The sequence below is a fragment of the Prinia subflava genome, chromosome 4 (assembly GCF_021018805.1).
Source record: "Prinia subflava isolate CZ2003 ecotype Zambia chromosome 4, Cam_Psub_1.2, whole genome shotgun sequence".
Taxonomy (NCBI): domain Eukaryota; kingdom Metazoa; phylum Chordata; class Aves; order Passeriformes; family Cisticolidae; genus Prinia; species Prinia subflava.
Genome location: NC_086250.1, coordinates 23,090,056 through 23,111,819, shown reverse-complemented (window position 1 = coordinate 23,111,819; position 21,764 = coordinate 23,090,056). Strand labels below are relative to the sequence as shown.

The 21,764-nt window shown below is 42.8% G+C and overlaps 2 protein-coding genes across 7 annotated transcripts in view; both read right to left on the bottom strand.

The window, feature by feature from the left end:
• SGSM3 (small G protein signaling modulator 3) overlaps positions 1-3,215 on the bottom strand; it is a 32,026-nt gene extending 28,811 nt beyond the window's left edge. For 4 of the 5 annotated variants that reach the window (XM_063395975.1, XM_063395976.1, XM_063395974.1 and 1 more), the window contains exon 1: positions 902-3,215. The gene's annotated coding sequence lies outside the window, so the exon portion shown is untranslated. Of the gene's footprint in view, positions 1-76; positions 341-901 lie in introns of those variants that run through there. The other variant, XM_063395977.1, reaches the window with a different exon arrangement.
• Positions 3,216-3,368: 153 nt separating this feature from the next.
• On the bottom strand, positions 3,369-21,723 carry ADSL (adenylosuccinate lyase). Of its 2 annotated transcripts, XM_063395978.1 has the most exons (13): positions 21,481-21,717; positions 16,963-17,166; positions 15,791-15,835; positions 13,629-13,708; positions 11,743-11,914; positions 11,401-11,447; positions 10,926-11,016; positions 10,038-10,107; positions 8,831-8,978; positions 6,873-6,963; positions 5,865-5,954; positions 3,834-4,010; positions 3,369-3,511 (listed from the first exon to the last, which is right to left on the bottom strand). In XM_063395978.1, the coding sequence occupies exons 1-13, from the start codon at positions 21,634-21,636 to the stop codon at positions 3,425-3,427; spliced, it is 1,458 nt and encodes a 485-aa protein (XP_063252048.1). In that variant the 5' UTR covers positions 21,637-21,717; the 3' UTR covers positions 3,369-3,424. The 2 variants fall into 2 exon arrangements, with proteins under 2 accessions (XP_063252048.1, XP_063252049.1); XM_063395979.1 differs by lacking the exon at positions 5,865-5,954 and having other exon boundaries at positions 21,481-21,723.
• Positions 21,724-21,764: the final 41 nt, after the last annotated feature.

Genomic DNA, 21,764 nt, shown 5'->3' with positions numbered 1-21,764 from the left:
GCACCTGCTTAAATTCAGGCATCCCTCAAAAAACTAGGCAGGAAGCAAAGCCACACACCCTTTGTCCCGCCCTTACCAGTTCTGTCAAGAACCAAGCGCCGTCCCGGAGCCCACAGCCACTGCCCGCAACGAGATTTAAATCCGCGTGACCGTGGCTCTTTGCTTCCTTGGATTTACATCACCAGGTATGAAGAATTACATCTGTCTCTTACTCTCCTTCTAACATTTATTATAGCTGACAATAACAGGGCCTGCGGCACGTCTATTTGTGCCCACTGCTTAGAGAATATTGCCATATCTTCCTTCGTGTTTCGTTACTCTTCCTTCCCCCCAACCAGACAGGAGACAGACTGGCTCTCCTCCAGGGCACCTCCGAAAAGGCGCAGACGCGTGGAGAGCAGATGAGTATGGCAGAGCAGAACCCTTGGGAGTCGCAGCCACGGGCAGGAGAAGAGGCGGGTTACAGGAAAGGCACGTCCCGGGGAGCAGAGGGAGCCCAGCTGGGGTAAGTGGGGTACAGGGAGAACGTGCCCCGGGCAGCCCTGACGGAGAAGCACAGCGTGAGTCACTCCTCGGAGCGAGACCCTGCGTTAGCGCGGCCGTTGCGCGGAGCCGTCCCCGGGCCGGGGTCCCTCCCTGCTACCCTGCCCCAGAGTCCGGCAAGTGGAGCCACGGCCCCCCCACCCCACCCTGCCCCGCACACAGCCCCAGCAGCGGGGCTGCCCCGGCGGCCTCGGCCCCCGCTCCGCCCCAGGAGGCAGCAAGGCAGAGGGGCGCCGCACAGGTGGCGCAACCGCTCCTGGGGAGCGCCCCCGGCGCGGAGGGAGGTGCAGGGCTGAGAGCTCCGGAGGGAGAAGGGCAGTTCCCGCCCGCCCCGGCACGCATCTGCCCCGGCACCCACCTGATGCCGCCACCGCCGTCCCCTCAGGACGGGCGCCCGGCCCCGACCCGCGGCCCTACACACCGCTGCCGGGGCGCATGCGCTGGATGCAGGCGGCGGCGCGCGGCGCGGCGGGGGCTGTAGGCCGGGAAGCGCGGCCCAGCAGGCGGGGAGAAGGCGGCGGCATGGTCCTGCTCGGCACGGGCTGCAGGGACATGCACCGAATGGCCCAAAGTGTGATATGGCCTCACGAAGCTGTCACGGAATCACAGGAGCAATTAGGTTGGAAAAGCCCTCTGAGATCAGGGAGTCCACCCTGTGACCAAACGCCACCATGTCAACCAGACCATAGAACTGAGTGCCACATCAACTCTTTCCTTAAACACCTCCAGGGACGGTAACTCCACCACCCTTTCTGTAAAATTCCCTTTATGTCCAACCTGAATCTCTCCTGGTGCAGCTTAAGGCTATGCATCTTGTCCTGTTGCTGGTTGCCTGGGAGAAGAGGCTGACCCCCACCCAGCTACATCCTACTTCTGGGTAGTTGTAGAGCGTGACAACTCCACTAAAAATCCTTCTCTCCAGGCTAAACAACACCAGCTACCTCAGCTGCTCTTCATCAGACTTTGGCTCCAGACTCTTCACCAGCTTCACTGCTCCTCTCTGGACTTGCTCAAGCACCTCAATGTCCTTTCTGAACTGAGGGGCCCAGAATTGGACTCGGGACTCAAGCTGTGGCCTCACCAGTGCTGAGTATGGGGGGAGAATCAAGAGCTGAACAGTTGAGAGCTGCTCCTGAAGCACTACTCGGTGACCTCCTCCCAATAACCAAGCAGAGGGGAGAATTACATCTGTGGCTGTTGGCACTCTCAACTCCGCAAGAAAGTAGAAAGTTAGGTCCCAAACCTAACTTTAGGAGTGTAATCTAAAGGATTTGTGTATCATGCCAGTTTTCTAGTAGGATGACTTTACATTTGCACCACTGTTACTCATTTTAAAATTTCCAGGAAAACAAGTCCAACAGCTCACAGCTGGCAGCCTCTACCTGACAAAGATTTATTTCCAATTATGAGAAAAGATACTGTTCCTTCTTTCCACACAGGCTTGGTCGGTTTTTTTAAGGAGGAAAGAGGACCAAAAAAGGAGGACTTAGGCATCTGTCTGTTTTCTTTCTTGGCTATCGGTTTGAGTAATAGCGTGAAAATTACAGGGGTTCAGTTAGAGTGATCCTTTTCAAACAGATGGCTAATTAAATGTTAATAGCACAAGCAAGCAAAATGTTTTAAAAACCATCAAACTCACAAATGTTTGAGACATTTTGAATACCATATTCTAGAGGCAAGGTAAAGCCAGAGCAATCTTGATGGAAACAGATCACAGCCTGAAACTTCCCACTGTTCTTAGCTACTTAAAGACAAGCCTTATTAAAACATACAGTATTTTAAAATCCTCTTTCAACAATGATGTCCTGAAGGACAGCAGATAGCCTTTTTCAGTTAGTTCTACTTTTCTTAATTCTCTTCATCAACCACACTTCAAAAATCATCAAGTAATCCTTATGTCACCTCTGAGGGTCTTAATAAATAAGAGGCCAAGAGAGAGCTTTTTTATTGTACTGAAGCAGAAGAAATGCTCTGTGTGATGTAATAACACTGGAAGAAGGGGTAAGGGAAATATTCCAATTTCAGTCAAAGGGAGAAGATTTTGATCCAGTACTAAATGTCCAGTAAAGCACAGGCATTACAAACCAGATCATTCATGTCAGAAATAAAACCAAAGCTCTTGAATTTCTCTGGCATTCAATGAATTCCAGTATCTTTCTTTTATTATCAGAAAAAACTTGTAGTAGAGAACAACTTTCACATGCTAGAGTTCACCTGCCACTCATTATCGAGCACCTACAAACAAGGATCACAATCACAGCCAAAACACGACTGATTTCTCATCCACACCTGTAAATACAATTTTCAGAAGCTACAGAGCCATAGCTGCAGTATTAAACTAGGAAAGGAGCATCAGTTTGATAAGCTATGAATTTCCATGACCTCTCCCTTTCATTATTTCTCATATTTTGGCCTGTTTACTCCCCAAGTCCCAGTACTCTGAAGGCCAGGACAACCTTTTACCAACTTTTGAGACACCTGTGGAGAAAGTTTCAGGGCATGAAAAGATTTTGGAAGATGAAAATGGGAGTGGGCTCAGTTCCCCTTACCTTTGCTCTTCAACAAGTCAGTCCTACATGAAAGTCAGGCAGTGCCAGGCATTGCTCTTTAACAGCTGGCAGCTGTTTATAAGGGGCCAATGAAGGTGCTGTGATAGTTACCTTGTCACAATTGAGCATTTCTCAGTAACTCAGCACACTATAGATGGAGGCTTGGCCAAACAGCGGACAAAGAATGAAAAGCTCATCTGGAATCAACATGGCTGTAAGCTCTAGGGGTTGAATGTACTGTAGAGAACCAAAGTAATATGACACAGTAAACAGACCTGGGTCAGTAAGACTTTTATTATTGTCCTGTACCCACAAACATTTGCAGGCTATACTTAAAGTGCCAGTTCAATTTTCCCACCCATCTCGCTTTGGTATGGAATCAGCGCTGGTCGAACCTCCTCCTTCAGGAACTTTGCCACCTGTTCAAGATGAGAAAAATAAAATCAGGAAAAGGACTTGCCTCCTTCTCCCCATTTGGACCTGCTTGTCTCACAGGAGTCTCTCTTTCACAAAGACACCCAATAGTCTGGTATGTCCAGGGTCAAAAATGTAAAGCCAGAGGGAAGAAGGACAAGAAAGCCAAGGAAATCAAAAAAGAAAAATGTGTCTTCCTTAGTAGTATGGCTAGAGTTATATAACATGTACACTCTGTAGGAAACAGAGTGTACATATAATATACAAAAGGATGCAGGATTAAACGACATATTTTTTACAACCCACGCCCTCTTTCCACTACTTTACCTGTTGAGGAGCACGTCCAGTGAAGGAGGAGGGATCTAACAGGCTTTCAAGTTGTTTATGGATAGGGCTGAAGTAAGGATCAGCACGGACACGGGCAATGAAGTCATTATCACCTCCTTGCTGTTTCACAACAGCTGCTGCTTGTTGAGAGAGAACACGAATTTTCTCATGGCAATCCTGTAGGTACAGGGAGGAGAAGATGGGAAAAGAAAAAAGTAATTCCACTGCTATTGACATGTTCCTCTTACCAACTTGTTTGGGAGGGAAAAATATTGAATTGTATTGCCCTGGACAGTGCAAAAAGATGACACAGTTTGGACTGCAGTGGTTCATGTGTCACTACATTAAAACAAGATTTTCTTCAGTTTTTCATATCTGCCTTTTGAGGCTATAACAGTCTGAATGTCACATAGGTTCCCTGTTGAACTATACCATAAGTTAATGACACTGGAATAATTTATACTTCTTCAAATTTCCCAAATACTCATAGGAGTCACTCTAGGTTTTTTTTTTTTTTTCCAATTGTAAACAGTGTAAAACCTCTACAGATTTTGAAAAGGGAAAAGAAAAGAATCTGTCCAACTAACAGGCAGTGAGACTTTGCAAAGCATGGCCTACATAAGGATAAACTGAGGAAAAAAAACCCCATTCCTTTGGAATCAACTGTAAGAACAAGGGAAACCGACTGTAGTCAGGTACCATCTGCAAAATCAGATATTACCATGCTGGTCCTAAAATACAGCCATATGGCTAAACTTACAGCTATGCAGGAATCTTCTCCTTAAATGTATTATCCTTGATCTGCAATTAGGACAAAAATTATCCCGCTTCCTCTATCCAAATGTCATTTTGGTTCAGCACTGACCTGCCTCAGGTGAACAGATCTATATTCTGGATATTTAGGGGAGGGAGCTGTTTAGTAGTGGGGAAAAGAAGTGAGTTTTGGTACTATGAGGTGGGGTAGCCTAGAAAATGTGCTGTTCCAAAGTTCCCAGCACAGGAAAACAGAAAATACGAATGTGAACACCTTCTACAAATGTACTAAGCCCCATGGGTACGTAATTAAACAGGACCAGAAACAAGGCAGGTCAATAAGAGACTCAAATGAATAACAATGAGATTCACATGATGTGACCCTTAATGCCTTTAGTCAGGAAGCTTACTCACTGACCCACTGACATCAGAGACATAGGGTGAAAAAAAAAGGGAAAAAAAGATGTTTCCTGACTAATATAATGGATGATTTGCCACAACTTCAGAAAACTGAAGCCACATATATTCTGCTCAAAGTTCAATCAAACCCTTTCATTGTTCTTGCAAGTTTCACTTCTATCCTTGATGTGGAAATAAGAAGGAAAAATTATTATCTAAAAGGTAAGTGAAAATAAGGTGTTTCATTAAGATGGAAATTTGATTATCAATTTTGACCTGAATTGTGAAAGTAAAGGATAAGGAAATATAATCTAATTGTGTCTGGGTTTATTTACTAAGGAAAATATTTAACTACAGTTTGCATGAACACAGGAAGCTGAATGAAGTACTACAAACAAAGTGGTTAATATAGTGTACTGAGTTAGGGAAGAATGATTACATGAATGAGTAGTTCAGAATGGTCTTACTTGTATTTTTGTTAACAGTATTCATTCATCCTCTTTTAATTTATAAGATAGCCAACTGCCAACATGTTCCACTTAAAGAAGCCTGGCCTGTGTTCCAAGTTCCTTCAAACACTTAAAAAACTGAAAACATCTACTAGTATCAAACATAAAAATAAGTCTCCCTCTTCCCCAGCACAGCCAGCGAGATTAGCCCAAACACATGGTGTTCCTAACAGAAAATAAGGATCTCCACAAGTGCTCTCCCCTCAGAGAACAGAGCCTGGCTTTGCAGCACTAGTGCAGTATTAATAACACTGTGGGAGCAGGTGAAGAGCAGAGAAAGGTGAGATAGGACAAGAGCCCAGATACATTTGTTTCTCAGGAGACAAATACCAGGCTGTAAACAAAGGTATTCTGGACACTTCATTTGTACCTGACGATTGCCCCCAGCCTTCACCATTGCCATGATTATATTCTCTGTGGCCATGAATGGCAGCTCCTGCTGGATCCTTCTCTCAATCACCTTAAACACACACACAAAAAAACCCAAACCAAACCAAAACAACAATAACAACAACAAAACAACCACAAAAACAAAACAAAACAAAACAAAAAGTAACAGCATTATAGAAAGTCTATAGACTGAAAACTTTGCAGGTTTTTTTTTTTTTTTGTCTCTCCTTGAATCTCTAGGACTGGACAATGGTCACAGAATCACAGAAAAGTTTGGCTTGGAAGGGACCTTTACAGGCCATCTAGTTGAACAACCTGCAATGAGTGGTGACATCTTCAATTATATCAGGTTGCTCAGAGCCCTGTCCAACCTGATGCTGAATGTTTCCAGGGATAGGGCATCCACGACCTCTCTGGGCAACCTATTGTAGTGTTTCACCACCCTCTTTGTAATAAAACTTCTTTTCTATATCATCTAAATTGTCCCTCTGTCAGTTTAAAACTGTTACCCCTTATCCTATTATAATAGGTCCTGATAAAAAGTTTGTCCCCATGATGCAAAGACAAATTGTCATTTTGAACTTAGCTCTGGAAATCCAGATACTGAAGTTGATAATACTTAGAAGCCATATCTTGTAAGAGACATTAGTTTGAAAAAGATGTCCAATTTTTTTTTTTTAAACTGTAGTAAGTTACAGGACTGGATGAGATTTGTCTAGACAGTATCTTTTGCTGCTAGGTTCTACATATCCATTCTGTAATTCAGGGAAAAATATCCTTTGTGACAAGTTTTGTATTTACTCTCTTATTGACCTCACGAGAGGTCTTTCATCTAAGTCCTACAACAGTGAGAATATGGCGAGAACAGAGCAAAACTCGGAAACCACTTGAACTAACAGATAAAAATGTAATTCTTGGAGTGGGAGCATTTTTGTACATTTGTCATAGTTGTAGGATTACCAAGGAAGTCCATTATCTCCTGCTTTACCTTTGGATAGACCACGAGACCCTCGGAGACATTCTGCAGTGTACTCAGAATGATGTCAGCTGTGAGGAAAGCCTCAGCCAGACACACACGCCTACGAAACACACATACCCAGAACCCTGGTCAGCAACAAAGCCATGTTCCAGTCCACCTCAGACCCTTCAGCTTCCGTAAATAATGCTCTAAATAGCATTACTGTGGCCTAATACTGGAGCTGTTCTCTTTTTTTTTTTTTTTTCTTCTTGGTCAGTAGAGAGGGAGAGGGAAAAGGGTGAAGGCACACATAGAAAGCTCCAAGATAATTCAGTGATTACACAGCTAGAAACAGGGCAGCAATCTATAGGACCTTCCCCTATGTGTTCTGTGTTGAACTGTCTACTGCTGATCCTACCCTCCAGCAGTAAGACATGCTGCATGCTCATGCTATGCCTGGCTGTGCTCAGTGGGGATTTTCAAGGGGATCCATGCATTTGGTGAGGGCTTCCTCCAAGAAACCAGCTCCTGGTCACAAAGGAGACTCCTGATAAAAAGCAGAGGAGGGAAACAAGAGGAGTAGTGGGGACTGAGCTGTATCAGGCAAAATGCTCTGCATCACAAGGCAGGAAACATAGCATTATCCATCCATGACAGCAGGGCATGGCCCATCATAAACTATGATCTTTTAAAATATCCTAGTTCTTGAACCTTGTGATACATCTAAGCTCACCAATTCTATCACAGTGCCCTGAAACAACTTTGATGGAAATATGTTGATTGAACTTTCTCTGGCTCATTCTCCTTCCAATACACTACAGCTTTAAGAAGCAATATCCAAGGCAAAGATTTTTATAATTGGTTAATTAAGCGGACAAATGAGTCTTTCTATTAGGTGAGGTGAAAATAAAATTTTAAACATTCCAGTACATCTCTCAACACTTGGTAGCTATTGGGAAATAAACACATCATATCGACCAGTATGTAATTTCTTAAATTGACATGGTTTTCTGCTGCTTATGCAGCTCTTTTTTTGATGAGACTAGGAGCTGTGAAGTAAGGTCTCTCTTGGAAAAAAAATGTTCTATTTTTTCACAAAATTTTATGCAGGTATTATGTTTGTGGAGACATTTAAAAAATAACATTCTCATCAGCAATCTTAATGCTAATTTATCATAATAAAGCCAAAACTGCTGCTGTTCATTGTTTCATAGGTGCCATACCTTAGAAGTCTAGGGATTTCTAAGATTCTAAGAGATCAAACTGTGCAACAGAGTATGACTTTGAAATTAAAATGTTTCAAAGGTATGTATGAGCTTTATGCAGATTTAGTACTAAATAAAAGATAAGAGCATTGAATTTAATTGCTGTAATTTACTTGATAATAATTGTAGATAAATTCTGCTCAGCTCAAAATAGTCATAATGAAGAATCATAGAACAAAGCAAAATTTGCTGAACAATATCCTAAAGATTTGCACAGATTTTCACGAAACTTTTTAAAAAGTAGGTAATTGTGCTCTTTCTCCAGGATCTGACTACTCCTTGTAAAGAATACTTTTCAAAATCAAAATATGTTTTAGAGTATGTGGAGGGTTAAGGTATTGAACTATTCTCTAAAAAGCGAAAAAAAGTAATAGAGTCAAAAAAAATGTATACAGAACAAGAAGAATTTGAGAAATGTGAGTACTGTAATACTGTGCTGTTGAAATAGGAAGACTATGAAAGCACTTTATTACCCTGTCTTCTGTATTCCTCCCTTTCACTGCAGGTTTACTTTGCAGAAGATCTTGACATTAAAAAAACCTAACAGCTTTTATCTGATGGTACAGAGGAAAACAGTTTGTAGTCTCTAGATTTTATTGAGACTGCTTATTGAAAAGGTGGTATCTTGTGAGTTTAGTTTAAAGGCAGTATTTTCTAAACAGGCCAGAGGACCTTTCTACACAGGGCCATCTGCAATTGCTGCAATGCACAATCTAAACAGACCTGTTAGCACTGTCATCCAGAGTTCGCTCAAACCACTGCACGGCGGCCGTTTGGAGGGGATCCATCACCAGCGTCATCAGGTGCCGAGCAAGGCTGCAGCAGCGCTCTGAACGCATTGGGTTCCTCTTGTAAGGCATAGCACTTGAGCCTGTCAAAGGCAGAAAAGGGATGCAAACAGGGCAACAGAAAGAGTGCTGCATTTAGGCAGAAGAGATGAAGGTCCTCCTCCAGGAAAGAAAAATGTGTCAGGAATCATAGTTTTGACTAAAGCCTCAAAATACAACAGTTTTCTAAGGGTAATATATAATAACAAAAATGACACCACCATTTCCCCCTTCAGATCAGAAACATCTAAATGTGGGCAAAGAAAAAGTGAGATGTCATTTTTGCAATTCTGCAAAATGGAAGTACTACCATATTAAAGGAACAAATAGTCTTACTTTTTAAGGTAGTATTTAGCACCATCTCTCTAGGCTACCCATGGCAATCTTAGCAGTGTTCGAGTCTCCGTCTCCTCAATAACACTGTTCTTCAAAGTCAGATGCTTACACTGTTGCCTGTTGCTCTAGTGAATCGGTATTAAAATCATGCACAGAATGTAGAATGGTACCAGATAAGACTAAGGCTTAATTCACTATTCAATTCTATGCAGCTATTTAAGGGACTTGAACTTTCTTTCAGCCAAGAGCCAAAATACTACATCTCCTTTTCCCTTTCTAACAGTGTCAGAATCACATCACTGGTCTTCTTCTGGCAAGGGTGAAAGGGTCCACTCTAGTTTCATTGTTCCTAATTTGTCTGCTTTATAAAGATCAAAATGCTGAGTTGAGCTGAAAACCTACTTGCCAGTCAACTTCATGAGGACTGGAAAACATTAAGCACTCCTCAGACCCAGGTCTGCTTCTCTAGGCAATGGGACATCATACATGGCTACTCCTGCTCTTCCCCTAAACACAGGAAGTGCACAAATACAAATCTGATTTTAATTGCTTAATATCCAGAAACCTTTAGCAAGGTGTTTTTTCTTTTTTCTTCTCCCCTCCCCTTCTTTCTTTTTCTTCAAAAGGATTGAAAATACTAACAATGGCAACTCCAGTTAATTTAAAGCCAACTCTGCCAATGACATTTCCAAGTTTGTTTAAAAGGCCACACCAACATAAATGAAAAGACATATATATCAGTCCAGGAAAACTCTCTCATCCCTTACCAATCTGGTCTTTCTCAAAAGGCTCCTCTATCTCCTTCAGGTTGGCCAAAAGACGGATGTCAGTGCAAATCTAGAAAGGAAGCTTGAGAAATTAATAAAACAGAACCAAACTGATACCCACCAATGTATCTTCCTGTTAGTGCTCTCAGACAATCTTTGCATCTATATGCAAGAAGTAAACTGGAGGCAGTGAAAAATTTGACAGAAAATTTTTGACACTGCAACTGATACTTCCTGGCCTAAAAATGTTTGTCAAGAAAACAAAGAAAACAGCATGTCCACTGGATTAGATGAGAGCAGGACTCCAACAAGGGCAAATATTTGCAGGGAATGGAAGACAGATCAGAAGAGAACACTGAAAATACATAACAAAATTGCACAGTGATTTGCAAACACAGATATTGTGTGCTCACTGAACTGGGAAAAAAACCAAACAGAAGAAATTACCACAGATCACTTAAACCCAAGGGGAGGAAGAGGGAGGGAACAGAGATAAATCAATGAAAAGAATCCACAAGAGAATAACACCATTATCTGAAAGGCAATTAACTAGGAGGAAAGGGCGCAATTTAAGAACTCATACACTAGGAAAGACTTTTACTCTAATTGGATCAATTTAGCATAGATGAGACTAATATCTGGTGTGGGAATTTTTAACCCATCCTAGAATCTGCTCAGTTAACTTGCTTTATTTGTCACTGGTCTTAAAATCTTTGAGATTTGAGTACCGGGCATGTACCCAGTGGTGAATTTACATGATCACAAAGAAGACAGCTGAACAAGGAACATCAATATTTTTTGAGCGGAGAATTCTGCACTACGAGCACCTTATCTTCAAGACCTGAAACAATTCTCCTTCTCCCTAATGTATACAAGTAGGGTGCTCACCTTGTGTATAGAAGCCCCTAGACTGGCCAGCACAGCCAGGACTCCAATATCCACCTTGCGACTGTAGGTCTGCCCTGTGACCATGTAAGCCCTAGAAATAACCACAGGAGCTGAGTGTTCCAGCCAGACACAACAGTACTGCAGAATTTTGAGCAAGGACTGACATGGCTCTTGAAGTAGAGGGCTGTCATTCTGTCTTGATGAGAACAACTTTGGATCGAGGCTGTCAATTTCTTGGGGCAGCATGCAAATGGGAGAGAGGTAAACAGAGGAAAATGGACATCTGTGCTTTGACAGGGAGACAAGTAGAAGTGGCCTATCAAGGAGGTGAAGTTTCATGCGGGAAAATGCAACTGGGAACGGAAGATGGCAAGGGGTAATAAGTGAACAGCAGCACAGATGTTTGGCAACCAGGGGAATCTGAGCCAACACTACCAGCAGGAGTCACACACTGCTAAGAATGCATGTTACATACCGCTTAAATCCTGCCTTTGTAGTCACTAATCTGTCCAGTTCTTCAACCTTGGGATGAAGCGGAAAAAAACCAGAGTTCAAAATACAACTCAGTGAGGTCAGCAAGAGCAAAAATGGTCTATTGCATTTCTCAGTTTACTGTCGAAAAACCTTCTACTTTCTGTGAAACAACCCTTTCGAAATGCTGCTCACTTTCACACAGAGCCTTGTCAATGAACCCCAGAGGGATCACAGTGACTTTGTAAATGTAATGCCAGAATCTCAATGTTCCCTGAAAGAAAACAGCATTCCAGTGCGGAGATTGCCAAGACTGTATGTCTGCACTCTGGGCTGTCTAACATACTTTACGGTGGTCTCCCTCAAAGAGCTGCAAGAAGCTGGCTTGAGTGCCAGTGGTGCCTTTCACACCCCGGAAACGCAGGTCATCCCGAGCCCGCTCCAAGTTCTGCAGGTCCATGCACAAGTCTTGAATCCACAAGCAGCAGCGTTTCCCCACAGTGGTGAGCTGGGCAGGTCTGAAAACATTGAAGAACACAACATGACTCGTTGAGGATTTGCACAAGCACCACACTTCACTGCTGAGTCTAGCATTAAGAGTTCCCTACAGATTCATCTCTCTTGACTTGTTTGAGCAGAGATTAACAGGATTTGGCTTAGGCAGAAGGATGTACCAATGTCAGCAGTAAATGTTACTGAAGATGTAATAATTTCTTTCAGGAATTAGATGGAATTACATTACCAGAAAACAGCAATTCTGTGTCCATGTGCCAAGCGTGCGCCCCCTGCCGGCCTGTAGGGGCTGTGGAAGACTGGGGGGTGCATCTGTCCCCTACTCCAATTCCACTCACCTAGGGCACAAGGGGCACCCTGGCTGACTTACAGCACTTGTGTGAGCTTCTCAGCACAAAAACATCTGTATTCACGATGTAATTTTAAATTATTCCTCTCAGCAACCTTTTCTTCTTATTTATAAAAATGTGTTCCTCAGTCTCTGGGCAAACACATTTCAAAAACGTTGGCTGTCAGCCAACACCTCTTGTAGGACTTCTACCTTATAGAACAAGTAACTGCAAGCTTCAGCTACACTTTAGTCCCCCTGCAAATGCTTTAAGGTGAAATCAGGGGTGTTATATAGAACCCAAAATGCAAAATATTTCAAACTATTCACATGAATTCCAAAGAAAACCTCTATACTCCTTCAAAAAACCATACACACATGAACAATGTGCTCCTGATTAAGCTCAGACATAAAAAGGAAGCTTGTAAGATCTGGAAGCAGGGACAGGTGATCCAGGAGGAATACAAAGAAACTAACCAACCTGGATGAATTTAGTGTGGTATGTGAAAGGCAACAAGACAAGCCTCTGCCAGTACATAGACAAGAAAAGGGAAGGCTAGGGAAAACATGGATGTGATTGTAAATAGAGCAAAGGCCCTGCTGACAAATGACACAGAAAAGGCTGAGACATCAATTATGATTTCATTTTGTATACACTTCTTGAACACTCCTCTAAAAGCCCAAATAAAACTAATAGATACTCCTCCGAACAGCTGTAAATGATGAGGGCTGTAGGACTAGAGCTGATGGAACTGATACTGCATATACAGTAAGACAATAAATCAGAGACCTGACCTGATACTTTCACTCTCCTTTGGGAGAAATGTTAAAAGTGCTGAGTCTGACACTACCCATGCTTAATTTCTCTGCCTCTGCTGTTCTGTATCACTGGGGTAGAAGACCCAGTCTTACCTCATGGTATTGAGTTTAATGCTCCTGAAAACAGTCTTCATGAAGCAGGAGATTAAACTACCCCAAGAACAGAACTACCCAGATCTCACCGTCCTTTGACTCAGTATCTGTAGTAACAAGTAGCCATTAACAAAACTTTCTAGGCTGCAGTAGAAAATAACTTAAAGAAAAACAAAGAAAATCTAGCTGGAAGACAGGCTTAGTGCAATTCCCAGTCACACTTTTTTGAAACAGCAGAGAATATGCACATCTGTGTTTGCCTGGGAGTCATCCTTCATGAAGCTGTGTTGAAGCAACTGCTGACAGCTAGTCAAAGCAACAGTCCAATTTTGTGAGACAAGCTTGAAGTCAGGCACATACGCCTTTTCTGATCAGCCATCTGGTCAGTGATGGGAAAAAGGATGTCAAAAGAGCAGTAGCAGATCAATTTAATCAAAGCACAGACTACAAAGAGAAAGCAAAGGCTGATGGCTACTTACTGGTAGTGAGTGAAGCCCAAAGCAGGCATGTCAGCATACTTCTCAGCAAAGTTGGCCAGCCGGCTGATCACCCTTGCGAGCTGGTGGAAGCGGGAAGGATAGAGAAGAGATGGAATGAGAGGGGGAAAAAATCCCAAACAACACAGCAGAAGCTTGCATGCTTAAGCACAACATTGTGAGAAAAAGGGGAGGGAAACTGCTGTGCAGGAAGGGTCAGTTGTGCAGGGAGGGACCCTGAGGGGCAATTGTACAGCCCCCTCTAATTGTAGAATATGGCGTCTTTCCGTTTTTCAGGGCATGCAATTTCTGCTTGCTACAAAACTCAAGCAAGAGCTAACACAAGTCATTGGACTTGTGCCTAGGTCGGGTACGGGCATAAAGTATCTAAAAGGTCTTACAGCATTTTAGTATCTAAATAGAGTGGTTTATTTACAAGCATGTATCTGAAGGTGCGAGAGTTCTAAGAGTGGCTTTACAATACAATCAATTACAAACCCAGGCAAACAAAGTCTAAATGAGACAATAACCAAAGCATAGAAATCTTAACACACAGAGTTCTAATGAAACAGCAAACAAAGCACAGAATTCCTAACAAGCAGAACTAGTAAGACTATAGGCAAAGCACATATCTGACATTACAGCCTCTAGGTAAATCAGCCTCCCATCTGACCCCAAGCAGGATTTTCCAACCGTGGGGTCACAATAACAGAAAGGGAACACAAGATCACAGATCCCAGACAGGGGTCCCGGCCGCGGGGATCCCCGCATGGCAGTGGGGGGGTCCCCAACTCGGCAGAGTTCCCGAAAGCAGGGTCGCAGGGACAAGGAGGGGTCCCTGGGGTCCCAAACCCTTGCAGTTCCCGGTTGCAGAGACAGAAACCCTCACAGACTCCCCAGCAGCCCCGAACAGAGTCCCGGGGCAAACGCCGCAGGGGAAAAGGGAAGGGACTGGACCGCAGGGGCAAGGAGGGATCCCTGGGGTCCCAAACCCTCACAGGAGGAAGGGACAGGACCCCAGGGCCCAAATCCCAGGCTACCTTTAGAATCCCATCCGGCTCCCTGGCAAGGCTCCTTCCTCAGGCTGCAGGAGGTGTAGGTTGGATCGATTGATCGGATTGATCACTCGACCAATTCCTCCAATCTGTCCCCCTGACTGACTGACACAGAGGCTTTTTATCCCAAATTGCAAAATGCATATTCATATTTTTTATCTACACACTAACCAATCTAGGTACAATTCTAAAGTTCGTAAAACTACGAAGATCAGCGTCAAAACCTACGCACATAGCATATCTATTAACATAAAACTCTATCTTACTAGCATAAGGTTCTACCTTGTTGTACATAAAACTCATACTAAAAATTACAAACAGTACCCTACTCTATTTTTGTTATGTCTGTACTCTATCACTAGGCCTAAAGCTGTGTCCTTCTACACTGAACTAGGACTTAGGGCATGTAAGACTTAAGGCTCAGGGTTAGATTTCTACTTTATGTATCTAAAGCTTTTATATATTCTAATTTTTCTAAAGGCTTTAATTCTATCTCTGTACTTTTCACTCTCTGTGGAGGATCCATGGAAACATGGACTCCGACAGACTTGAGCTCAAGCTAGTCTAACCTTCATACCCAACCCAATCCTGCCCAAAGCCCAATCCTAACCCAAGTTGGTTCATCCTTGGGTATTTTTTTATTCCTGGAGTTGGTCAGAAATAAACCTGCTTGGGGTATAATCAATACATGTACAGTCCAGAGCAAACTGGATGCTAATTCATTCAGGTCAGATAGATATCACTGTACTACACTCCTGCTATATTTGACCTCAGAAAGTTGTATCATTTCTTGAATGTGGATGCACTTCTAGGAATATAGCTAAGGATAAGACTAAAATAATCCTGAAAACAATCCAGTTGTATTGCTATGTAGTACCTGTGGCACAGATAAACAAGGAGCTGCTTGTAATTCCCACTGTGAGCAAAAAAGCTCTGGGAAAAGACTTGAGAAAGGAAAGGAAGGGAACTGTTCACTTTTTTGAGAACAACCCAGACAGACAACTCCTCCTAGCTTCCCACAAAGGTTTAGGAAAATCCAAGTTAAATACAGGCTATACACAAGACATAAGTGTTCCCTAATTCTGAGACACTGCAGAATCACCTTCTCACCTTGGGTAGCAGGAGGTTAAACCCATCACGGAGGACAATCAAATCCTGAAAGAAGCAAAGAAAGGAACTTTGGGCTATGTCTAAAAGACCAGACATAACAGTTTCTCCCAGAGTCGACAAAGATTATGCTTTGTTGACTCAAAAGTCTCCTCTTAAAACAAATGATTTGCTTTCCTTCTTGTAACAGAACTTGCACTGAACTTGCTTATTACAAAAATGCTGGATCCACCATTGCTCCTTTTATACTGCCCATGGAAAGTCATAAATGGTGGAATACCTGTTTCCACCAAGCCTATGAATTATTATTTTGATGTTCTTGGGACTACCCATGGAATGACAGACAAAATCATACCATCCCAAGGGGAAAATACAGGCACTGTAGGCTGAAGACAGCAGGAAAGGAAATGGGCTAGTGAGGCACAAGCCGTATTTACTCCTTCTTATGAGACTGAGGGGCAGCTGGGTGCAAGTGTCACAAGGAAGGTGATACTACCCAAAAGCTAAACAGGTTTGCAAAGGAATAGAGAAAAAATAACCACACAGCAGCTTCTCATGCGACAAAAGCAGCTATGAAGTTGCAATGGCTTGATCAGTGGAACAGCAACATATGCTGAGAAATAAGGCTTCAGTTTGCACTCTGTTTTAGATGAGGTTTTTCACAAATATTTTACAGTTCTGTAGAATGGTAGCACTTCCTTTTTCACTTAATACACTGATCCATTCCCTTCGCTGCTGAAAAACTTGTTTTCCTCTGAATTACACAGGGGTTCCAAGCAGCAATTGAAAACTCATGGACCTTTTTAAAGTCAGTGAACTCTTGTCACAGGGGGTGTAACTGATAAATCAACACAGTTCACATGTTTCTTCATGTGAACTTTGCAACTCCCCTCTTATCTCCTTGAATATAAATATTCAAGCATGCAAGCAGAGGCTAGGGCCTAGTATCCAGATAGATCTTGCTTCACATCAGAAGAAAGAAGCCAAGTGGAGCTTGCCTTCTTAGGGTAGTCAGGTTAAAGAACTGAATTAACTTCAGCAGTAAAATGAACAAAAATGTCTGAAAAATCCACTTAATATTTTTTAAAGAAAAGTTAATAAAGAGCTATAAAATAAAAATCTGTAGCTTTGTTCTTCCCAGCTCTGCAGGCAGGGAACTGGAAATACTATATTACCGTGTTATCCCCTACATAGCAGGAAGTTGCTCCAAGGTGAATGATGGCTGCAGCTTTTGGACAGCAGTGGGCAAAGGTGTGCACGTGGGCCATCACATCATGACGCAGCTTCTTCTCCTCTTCTCCTGCCATCTTGAAGTCAATGTTGTCTAGATTTGCTTCCATCTCTCGTATCTGCTCATCTGTGATTGAAAGCCCAAGTGACTGCAAGGGGAAAAGAACTTTTATTGCTTTTTCTCTTTACCAACAAACTGAGACAGAAGCTGTTTAAATAATTTACTCCCATCTGACATCTCCCAGAAGTGTGACAATTTGGTATAATCAAGCTGTAACAGCAAGCAAATGCTTTCATTCTAGGGCTCTCCAGCTTTTTCCAATAGGATAGGACAGTGTTCATTCTCTGATGCTCCTCTTGGGGTTCATACTTTACTTAATCATGAAACATTCCTGTGAAAATTACAAAAATTTAAAAACATGGGGAAGTGATATAAAAACACTATAGCGTAAACTTCTTTTAATGAAGTTTACCTTTTGAGTAAAGAAAAATCCAGCTAACATGTGACTAAATAGCTTGTGTCAGGAAAAACTCTGGACCACAATTAGACCTTCACAACTGTAAACAGGGGGCTTAAAACATATGGAAAGGTATGTTTTATATGTTTGTATCTTTTCAAAAATCTAGTAGTACCTCAACTCACACTGATTATGAAATATTGTGAAATCAGCTACTTGATCTGGAAGAAGGAGATGAATGCTCCTAGTTCATGTTCAAATCTTTGAAAATTGCTAGAGCTTTTCAGCAAGCTGACTTAAAAAGATATCCAACCACAAGATTATACACTGGTGTAATCCACTAACTAAGATGAAAAAAATGTCTTTTCCTGGTACTGAGAAATAAAAAGTCTCACAATTAACTTGGTATTACTGCCTTTTTCAAATTAAAATACTATTGTTCTGTGCATCAGTAATGAGGAATCACCGACCAGGAGGCTTCCAGGATTCAAAATACTTAAAAAACTGGTTCTGTTCAGAATCAAACTGACTGAAAAAATGGTTTGCAGATGTAGAACCTAGAAGTGAAGGAGACAGCAAGTGAAGCAGATGTGTCCTCAAGGTCCTCATCAGATAATTAGTACCCAAACTTCTGCTGTCGCAAGCATATACATGCCTATGAGTGTGCATCTAAATGAGGAAAAGCACCTGGCCCCAGACTGCTGCCTTTGAGGTGCACTGGTATAGACTGCAACTGCCTAAAAGCACAGGCAGCTCAGCAGGCAATACATTCTTGTGCCAAGATTAAAATCTCATGCCTTGCTCAGACATATGTGATTTTTTGGGAAAAGCTGACCATAGTACACAGTCATACAGAGAGGAAAGAGATAACTCCCCAAAAAGGGATGACTTGACGTAGAACACGTGCAAGGTAGGGTAGTGCCAAGACAAATTATGTTCTCATCTGTCCACAAACAATGTGTGAGGCCTCTTCCCTATGAGCTTTTGCTGATATTGGCTGTACCTTGGAAAGAAAACATCCTTTGAACCCATGCACCTAAGAAAACCAAGAGGAAAATTACACAAGGGAGAACACAAGGTTTTCCCCAAAGCACCACAGGTGAGTGAAGTCAGTGATGAGCTCTTTGGACTGTCCTTTTAGGGTGTCATTCTTCTGAGACTGTCCCAATATTTTGATGTGCCACTCTAACAGCTATGACTGTTTATCACTTTTCCTAAAGGACAGGGTAGAACAGGCAGATGACATGGCACAGCTCCTGCACACAGAATGAGAATGCTGGGTTGCTCATTGTATAAAGAACATCTGACAGAAAAAAAAAAAGAAACTTAATCTGGACAGAAAAAACAGATGGAGGGTTACTACAGAAAGAGAGAAAACATTTATATTTCACATGTGAAAAACATATTGTCAGTTTGATGCTGCTGGATGTCAAAGCTACTTCTACAAGAAGGGAGAGCTCAAAGAAATTTGTACTTTCAAATACAATTAAGTCAAGAGTCCATGACAAAAAGTATTAATGGAAGAATTATTATACAAAAGAATTTATTCAATAAATTAAACTAGTGTTTTGAGATGAGTATAAATTCAGACACCTCAGCTCTTAACCTAAACTTTAAATACTGTCAAGTTGGGAAAAGTTTTCTTACTAATTGCACACTTTGCTCTTTCAAACTCCAGTATTGCCTGCTGAAAGGAGCAAAACACTATAGACTTTCTGCCAAATTCAGTTTCTACTGAAATAATTCTTCCATTCTTATCTCACATACTCCAAGTGCACCACTTGAAAATTTCATCTATTAAGTTGAGTGAATATTGAAGCCATCTGCCTGGCCCTGTACTTTACCTAAAATTTTGTCACTAAGCTGCATGTCTTCTGTCTTACTACTCCCTGTAACTTTCAGAAAACCTATGATTAGACCTTCCTAGATATGATTTATCAGAAGACAAAAGTAAGTATTGTCCACAGTTCATTTGTTACTGTTTAGTTTTTAATTTATCTGAAAAGATACACTACCTATCTTCAAAAAGAATGACTGAAGAAACAATATATGAATGTCTTGGAAGTGAGGGTATGTGCTGCAGTAAATTGCCATAGTTAATTTATTACCTGGTATTCGGGTTGGTGTTCTTTTTTTATAGAAATACTATGCATCTTCTATAAGGAACCTGCTTGTATGTGTAACTAACTAATCACTGACAGAGGTAACAGGTGCTGGAGGTAGCTGACTCTTTCTCCTTTAGTCCATAGCTGACATTAGATTACAAATTGCTCTGGAATGAGGAGCCAGATAAAAATAGTCATCTCCCTTTTCCCATTACAAAAAAAGAGCTCAAGAAGTTCTAAGAGCTGTCTCATCTTTCTGGGAACAAAACTCTGGGGTGGCAATGGGAGGCAGAGCAAAGGTCAAGAGATGGGGTAGCCTCAAGTTCAGGGCTTGAGAGTGGAAACCTAGAGGCCTCAAACTGGTTCTTTCAAGCAGATTGCTTTCTTTTATTGGGCAACTAAAGTACTCTGTTCTTGAACAGAAGTAAAAGTGAAAATTATCTGCTGGAATTTATATGACTATGTTTAAATTGTCATGCTTTGAACATGCAAAGCTCCTCAAGCATACATTCATGGTATTGGCACTTTTTATGCCAGATGAGATTTACAGCTTTCTCACTCCAGCATCTGAACTGTGACAAAATCAGGTATACGGTACTTCAGAACGTGACTTCTGTTTAGCACAGCTGTATAATTGCATCTTTCAGCTTCTGAAACATCACATTAGGTCCAGCATGTTATCGACAAAGCTGCTGTAGTGATATGATCCTTTCATGGAGAAGTAACACATTAATGACAATGCACTGCTTGTTCGTTCTCCATCATGGTGCTTCTCTTCCTTTGCACTCACAGTAACAGCCAGACCTAGGGCCTGGATTGCTTCCTAGCAATCCCGGGGCTTTGAAAACAGAAACTGGACCCTGTACAAAACAAAAGGGTGCCTATTGAGTCTGAAAGCTATTTCTATTCTATCAGAAAGTGGGGTGGGTTTGTGCCTGTTTTTTCTCTGGGTTTTTTTTTAAGGGGGGAACACATTACAGCTTTTTCACTGTCAAAAACCTGGTAAGAGTTACAAAGAATCAAGATTGTGCATCTTAAAAACTATGCCTCAAATAAGATGTAATAATGGCTATACGTGTGGCTATCCCTAATTAGGACCAGAGTAAAAGGCAGAAGGCTTACCTTAAACTACATGTCAAAAAAGTTAACTGCACATCCTCTACTAACACAACAGCTTGCAATCATATGGACATACTCTCAGCTGCTCCTACCTAACAGTTGAATTGATAAAAAACAATACCCAATCTTTTGTGGGTTTGTTTGTTTGTTTTTGCGGCACTCAACCTACCCGAAACATCACAACTACTTGCAGGGTAAATGTACTGCTCACTTTGGCCAAAAGTAAACCTATCTCCGATAAAAAGGGCTATCTAATAACACACGGCTGCAAATGCAGGGGGTGGTCCGGTTGGCACGGAGTGACAGCCATCGGATTGAATGGACAGTGGACCTCAACCGTCACACCTCCTGGAAAATAAACACCCGAGCGCCTGGGAAGGACACTGATGTTTGCTCAACAAAGATTGCTTAGCAGAGCTTTCACAAAACCAATTTAACAGTACAGGCAAAAGTGCAAGGGGGATGGTATGAGGTGAGAACAAGTGATTCGCTGAGAGGCGACAGGTACGCAGAGGATTGCATACAGAGGATTGGCTAACCCTGAACTCACAGAGCTCCCATCCCGCGCACCCCTCTCCTCTCCGGAACGCGCCGAAGGGGCGCCTGGAAAGTTGCTCTATTCAGTTTCCCGAGGGTAGCTCCGGGAAAGTATGGCCGATTCCCGCCGGTTCCCGGACCCTCATCCGGCACAGCCCTTAAGGGACTCGGGACGTGAAGAAGGCTCTGCACCACGCTCCCCCCGCCCCGGCCGCTCTGCCGTCAGCACCCGTCCCGCCGTTACCTGCTCGGCCTGGGCGAGGTAGAGCCAGAGGCGGCGCCAAGTGCCGAACTTTTTCCTCTCGCTGAAGTTGTAGGCCATCTCGGCGCTGGCGTACCGCGACACCAGAGGGGAGCGGTAGCGCGCCATCACGTCCTCCTCCTCTCCGGAAGCCGCCATAGCAGAGGTGGCTGCAGCGGCAGGGCGCGAGGCAGTCGCGAGCGGCGTAAGATAAGGGCGGGCAGAGGCCCCGCCCCGCCGCCCTCAGCGCGCCCCGCCCCGAGCCCACGGCGGGCCCGGCGCCCCCC